This window comes from Bombyx mandarina, chromosome 13 (genome assembly GCF_030267445.1).
Source record: "Bombyx mandarina strain Sakado chromosome 13, ASM3026744v2".
Taxonomy (NCBI): Eukaryota; Metazoa; Arthropoda; class Insecta; order Lepidoptera; family Bombycidae; genus Bombyx; species Bombyx mandarina.
This window is the reverse complement of record NC_143220.1, coordinates 11,773,060-11,780,173: the sequence shown is the minus strand read 5'-3', so window position 1 is coordinate 11,780,173 and position 7,114 is coordinate 11,773,060. Positions and strand designations below refer to the sequence as shown.

Here is a 7,114-nt window from a genome sequence, read left to right as displayed (position 1 = left end):
CTATTCGCAACCTTGTCTTGACTTCTTAAAATCTTCGTTGTTCTCTTGCCCTTATCTCACATTGTGTGGAATCGGTGCAGTATATACCGGGATCGTCGTGCATCCTTACGGGGCACGGAACGGGCCTCGGGGCGAACCCCTCTACCTGGGCGTATCCTTCTTGCTGCACGGAGCAAGGGTGATGTGAAGCAGGGTAATTTAGGTGGGAAGGTTGTATGTGTATGGCCACGGCCATTTGGGCATATTCTTCTGGCTGCACGGAGCAAGGGTGATGTAAAGTCGGGTAAACTAGGGCGTATGCATGCACGGCCACAGCCGCATCGAAATATAAACATAATAATGTGGGACTTGAGTCCTGGGCAGCGTGAACAATCAGCACATAGTTAGCGTAGAGCCTGCCGCTGACTCCGTGTTGTGGACTCATATTACTCCGGTTAGACCGACTATACACAGCAGGGGGGTCCAGGAGTTCCCTTGGCAACGCCCAACCACCAGTTGGTCTGGCGTGCAAGGCGTGCATTCAATGCCTAATCTACATATGTGTTAGTCACATGACTTTTTGATGATAACAAGGACATTAGGAATTCATTCATAAAGATATCAAATTTCAGTTTCACTAACCAATAATTTAACTAACTAACCAATAATATTACTGGTGGTAGGACCTTTTGGGAGTCCGCACGGGTAGGTAGCACCAATCTGCCTATTTCTGCCGTGAAGCAGTAATGCGTTTCGGTTTGAAGGGTGGAGCAGCCGTTGTAACTATACTTGAGACCTAAGAACTTATATCCCAAGGTGGGTAGCGCATTTAAATTGTAGATGTCTAAGGGGTCCAGCAGCCATTTAACACCAGGTGGGCTGTGAGCTCGTCCACCCATCTAAGCAATAAAAAATAAAATAAAATAAATACCATGGTCGTATTTGGGATGCCAAGTCAATCACATCTTCAAACAGCCGATAACTGTTGACAGATTGACCTTCGGCCCTTGGGAGATTCGCTTGTCGAACAGAGAGATAAATTCAATATAAACAACAAAGTAACAGTGATAAGTTGATTTTAAAATAAATAATAACAAAATCGCTTATCTTTTAAAACGTAATTATGTCGCTCGGAGTTTAACCCCGCCTTTATTGCAACAGATTGTTGGCTTAATTAAAACCGTAAGAACAAACGCGAGCGCCAATGTGATTCTTGATGTTTGTCTGAGTCAATTATTTCGCAAAACAACTGCTATCTTCAGGACATCCCCTTGTACATTAAGAGTTAAGTTAGACCTTTATATAAATATTCATGTTCAGTAAGATTGATTACTAGTGTATCAAAATACAATATGAAGACAGTACTCAATTTTGGGGGGCTGATAGTACTAATGTTGCTAGAATCAGCTTCTCAGTTGGTCAGTTGCGATATTTACAACAATGGTAAGTGAATTATTTAATTTTGTAATTATTTATAGGCTTCATGTGATCTACTCGGCTTTTATCAGTTTTAAAGATGGACATACGTATATATTCAAACATACCTACCGTGACCAACGCGTTAATTCGTCACGTTTTTTTCAAGTCCGAATTTCGAACAAATGTTCAGTAAAAATACCGGTCGTTGTAATTTATCGTTTCCAGTTTCAGAAGCCTATCGCACCGGCGTCAGCATGGGAATAATCAATTCCGAAAAATATTCATTGGAATCTTTCGGGAAAGATGAAAGGGATATCTTCAGAGACATTTACAAAGAGTACAGGTCTTTGAACGGCAGCCAACCGATTAATTACCATGATTGGCTTGTTATGAACAACTTCGGGATCCTGTCTGATACTCAGGAGTCGCTGTTCCAAAGGAAAATCAGCAAGCGCAGCACGGTGGATAACAAGAGAGAGTTCATTAATACGGTCAAGAAAGGAGACATTTTGATTACGGGTAGAGGTGTTGGGGGATTGATTGGGCATGCCGCGATTATGACATCGGATTACTGGGTTTTAGAAATGCCCGGCGGAGATGGTTGGGAGCTTGGCATACCGGACAACAATAGACAGGTGCCTAAAGACCAATGGTTCGATATGCACGCTTCGGATTGGACAACCGTTTACCGTTGTACAGACGCTGAGGCGGCAGTCATGGCTGCGCGTTGGGCCGACCGTACATACTACAATCCTTCAGGCGGGGAGAAGAAGGTTAAGCATATTACGTATCAATTGACCACTGATATTTGGTCAACGAATCCTAGTTACTGTTCGAAACTCGTGATCCAAGCTTATTACTTTGGTACGGGTTCAAAGAGCGTCATAAAAGATTTGTCGTTGATCGGTCGTCTCATAGTGCCTTCTACAATACCGTCGTATTTCTTAAGGCCATACGGTCTCATTAATAAAGGAAAGTATTAGGATTTTTTTACTGGTGGTAGGACCTCTTGTGAGTCCGCGCGGGTAGGTACCACCGCCCTGCCTATTTCTGCCGTGAAGCAGTAATGCCTTTCGGTTTGAAGGGTGGGGCAGCCGTTGTAGCTATAGTGAGATTTTAGAACTTATATCTCAAGGTGGGTGGCGCATTTACGTTGTAGATGTCGATGGGCTCCAGTAACCACTTAACACCAGGTGGGCTCTGAGCTCGTCCACCAATCGAAACAATAAAAAAAATATGGTGTTTAGTTAGAGTAAGTAATAACTGTTAACTAAATATGTATACATATATATAGGTATATATTATGTGGTAATTATATTTTATTGTTGAATAATTTAAGCAATATTTTAAATGTTGATTGAATCTACTTTTTGAATATAATTTAATGAGATAGCAAACAGATCTTGTTTATTTACCTGCATGTCTGCTACTGTCTGTCTACACAAAGTCGATATTGCATGCATGCATATGAGCATAGTTTTTCTTGAAAAAATGCTGTCTACGAACTTCGTAATTTGCATTTCAAAGAGCTTTAATGTGTCTTAATGGTCAAATGTTCAGGGCGTTGTTATTCTGCACTGATTTATTTCACTTCAACTAGTATATTGTGCGCGAAAATTAGATGATGAAGTAGATTTTTTGATTTAATAAATATAATTAGGATTTTTAATAAACTGCTGATCCATTAACGGTGCTTTTAGGCACCACAAGCACCGGTCACCGTCCTCGTCGAACCCGTCGCTTGCGACGAAGGGCTCGACGAGCGAACTAACCCATAGACACAGCCCACTGAGTTTCTCGCCGGATCTTCTCAGTGGGTCGCGTTTCCGATCCGGTGGTAGATTCTGCGAAGCACTGCTCTTGCTAGGGTCAGTGTTACCAACTCTCCGGTTGAGCCCCGCGAGCTCACCTACAAACGTTAGGGTGAAGCTGAAATAGCCTCTCAAGGCTATCAGCATAGGTAGGGGAAAAAAAAAAAAAAAAAAAAAAAAAAAACTAGACGGATGGACGAGCATATATCCCTTAGAAACTTCCAGAAGAACGACATATATTTTGGAGAAATTACCAGTCTATAATAACGTTAAAATGTGATTTCACTAGTAATTTACCTAGCGTGTGTCCCTATTTGAGAACCCACTTCAGAAATCATGTCACTCCATCTTCTGTTTCCGTTTAAATATATTTACATTTACTATAATTTTAAATATAAATAAAGATAAAAATTTTAAAAATATTAAATTAAATAAATTTATTGTATTGTCATCGATCATTGTTCCGAGTTTCAATTAATTCATCTTGGATTCGTTGGTAGTTACGTTGAAAACTTCTAATAAAACATCTTATAAACTATCTATTAGATGGATTAAAGTTTTTATTTATTTCAAAGACACTTACGATACTGCATACAGTAAGAACGCATTTACAGTCTTGACTCAGAATATGAGGAAGCAAGTAAACATTGGACGCAGGGAATACCCGAGGCAATTGCTCTGACTCAATACTGCAGGCGATAACTTTTATTTTGTCTTTCATAGCGTTTTCAATTTTATTGCAGAGAGAAATTAAGTTTACTTTGTATTGTTTGAGCATTGATGAAACTTTATAGATAACAGATTTTCGTATTGATTATTTCTTCGACATCACGATTCAACGATTAATATTTATTAAGTCAGCTCTCACGGAAAGGGTAATGACCTGTACGCTTACAGGGTCTTACTGGTTCGGAAGGCTTAAATTTATAAAAGGGTAATTGAGGGTAATTCGGGTAATTCTTGAATACTTCAGTGATTGATCGCTGTGTAATCCGCCTAACAGTGACTATGGCAATGACCTAAAGACCTTCGATCGTCTCTTCAATTTGAACCTTCATTGTGTCGATCAAGAAATGAGTACGCGAATGTGTGACGCATTTGAGGTGAATTCTTATTGTTGTATTTGTTGGTAACAACGTTCAAAAAAGTTACTACACCTACCTAATGTATCTGCTTGTTGATTGTTTTCTAATGTTAATTGTGATTTGGTGTGCAATGAAGTGTATTCTCTGTCTCTTTCTCTCTGTCTTTCTGTCTTTCTCTCTCTCTCTCTCTCTCTTATATCAATCACTTGTATTGTAATGGCAGTTGTCCCACACTTTAAGTCTGATTGTATTCATGATTTGTGCCAGATATCATATCGTGATTTCTAGCCGTTATAATACGTCATAATCATTAAGTCCGTAGCAAAGGTAATAAATATAATACCCCAAATGATGTTTTCTGAGAAAAATCGAAAACATTAAAAGCCAAGAGCGACAGTTCAAAGACTGTTTTTCTTAATTTTGAATTTTCTTTGTACCTGGAAAATATATTTGTTACAAACAAAATAATGATTTGTTTAAATAGTTATGTTTGTGTTTTTGATAGTTTTAAAATGTTTCGGTATTGCTATCGTTGCTTGATTAAACAGAGGTCTTAAGTTTTATTTTTATTTTTGATAAATTAATTTTAATTACCTTTTATTTTTCTAAAAACACTTGAGACGCATAGGTTGATTATAGCGTCACTTTAAAATATTGATAAATAAAATATTTTGTTATTTTAATTTGATATAATTTAATACTATTTGTCATTGTTTCGTGATTTAATATAAATATAAATTTTCAATAACATTAATGGGAGTGTTTAGTTTCTAGTGAATTTTATAGTGTATTAAACAAGCTTCTGGTTGAAAGCGTTGCAATTTTTCTGTCATTTACCCTATTTAGTACGAATAGGTACGAAGAAATCATGTGTACCGTTTGTGTGACTTTCATGTTTTTGCGGGTTCCAGTAACTGAGGTGTGCTGTAAGATATGTCCAACTTTTTTTTTATAATATTGACATTTATAGATTAACTAATAATACGTTTCTAATTTTAAAATATTGAGGCGACAACCCTACTTTGCCAAGCTTATCGATTAAATTTAATTGAATTATGAATTAAATTATAAATTCTGTAAATTCTGTACTATACTAAATAATATTGTTGAGCCTGTTCGTTTTTTGTTGAATCAAGCTCCTGGAATTTGGGGGACACTAAATCGTAACTCTGTAATCTTGTCACACAAATTAGCATTGTAAGCCACGTCTACTGGAAGTAGAATGAGTCCGGTGCAACCGAGATAAATGGGACTCCTGGCTGGCTCTATTAATTAATCCCAAAATATAGTGGGAATTTGCGTATGACGTCAGCCGGTCGCTCACCTCATTCTAATTTAGTGCAACCACAGTGCGGTAGTGGATTAATGCTATGCGGATGGACATAGGTCTTAGAACTTAGGATATATCTATACTTCTATACTTAATATTATAAAGTGGAAAGATTTGTTTGTTTGTTTGTATTGAATAGGCTCCGAAACTACTGAACCGATTTTAAAAATTCTTTCACTGTTTGGAAGCTACACTATTCCCAAGTGGCATAGGCCATAATCTTTTTTTAAAAAAAATAGGGATCCTTACTAAAACTCCAATAATGTAACCCAAGGTATAAAAAAATTACCTAAAATATTCTTTACATCGCGTGCCCTGCGAAAAGTATTGTTGGTAGAATAAAATAATGTACTACGACTTTGTAGAACACATTATTCTTTACAAAAAATGTTGCAACAGCATATGTCTAAGTATTATAGTTATGCCACAATAAGTGTTCTTTTATTTATAAAATAAAACAACGTCAAATATCGTTGAAATTTTTGTTAAAGACCCGAGCGAAGCTGGAGCAGGCCGCTAGTTAATTATAAACTTAAAAAATCAATGTATTTACGCTGCTAAGAGCTTCGCCTGTCGAACAGATCGTAGGTTCCCGTGAAATATTTAAAGGAGTACAAAAATCATTTTCTTAAAAATAATATTAGATCATCGATACATATTTTTGTTTTTTTTTTATCTCCTACTTCGCATACATCAGCTCTGCTCAGCTTGCTCCGCGACTTCAATTTGCTTATTTTATTTAATTAAATTTTATAAGCTGCTTCGTTTTAATAAGCACGATAAGCTCCCTAACTATGTAAATATAACATGGAATAAGGTAGAGAACTTAAGGGTATATTTAGGATTGATGGACATAGAAAAAAATCTACCTACATTTTTAATAATAACAACATGTTGGCATTACTATATTATTATATATTTTATATTTAAAAGTAAATATTTATTTCGACATGTGCTCAATACTTTTTTCGATTAAAATCATTATGTAATCATTCTCCAAAATGTTAACAATTTATGCAAATTCTTGATATTATTATTTTGTTCGTTGCTACTACACTACGTGCTATAAAATGAAAACTGAAATTTATTTCATTTAAATAATAATAGTTGTGATGAAAACAGCATGTACTTATAAAAATACTAGCTGTACCCGGCTGCTTCGCTGGGTATTTAAAATTAGCATTATTATGTCTCACCCCCCACAAAGATTCTCATCATTAACGTCCCCGCAACTGGTGTAGGGAGTCCAACACTCATATAAATATTAGCCTATCCATTAAGTATATGTATTTTCTACATGGATACCAAGTTTCAAGTCAATCGGATGCATGGTTCAGTAGTTATAACGGAACATCCGTAAAAACCACTGTAGATTTATATATTAGTATAGATAGGTGTCATCGTCCTGCCTATCGCTGCCGCTAAGCAATATCACGTTTATGTTTGAAGCTGGAATTTTTTGCATAGGTGGAAGAGAACACGGCTCGCCT

At 36.7% G+C, this 7,114-nt stretch overlaps 1 protein-coding gene across 1 annotated transcript; it reads left to right on the top strand.

Moving 5' to 3' along the window:
* The first annotated feature begins 1,193 nt into the window (after positions 1–1,193).
* LOC114241716 (uncharacterized) lies at positions 1,194–2,788 on the top strand. Its single transcript, XM_028172641.2, has 2 exons — positions 1,194–1,422; positions 1,624–2,788. The coding sequence occupies exons 1-2, from the start codon at positions 1,332–1,334 to the stop codon at positions 2,379–2,381; spliced, it is 849 nt and encodes a 282-aa protein (XP_028028442.2). The 5' UTR covers positions 1,194–1,331; the 3' UTR covers positions 2,382–2,788.
* Positions 2,789–7,114: the final 4,326 nt, after the last annotated feature.

What these genes read in the sequence shown, in the direction of transcription:
- LOC114241716 (XM_028172641.2), top strand. Translation starts at nt 1,332, where the DNA reads ATGAAGACAGTACTCAATTTTGGGGGGCTGATAGTACTAATGTTGCTA. An exon ending in TTGCGATATTTACAACAATG is followed by an intron (nt 1,423 to 1,623) that starts GTAAGTGAATTA and finishes TATCGTTTCCAG; the next exon opens with TTTCAGAAGCCTATCGCACC.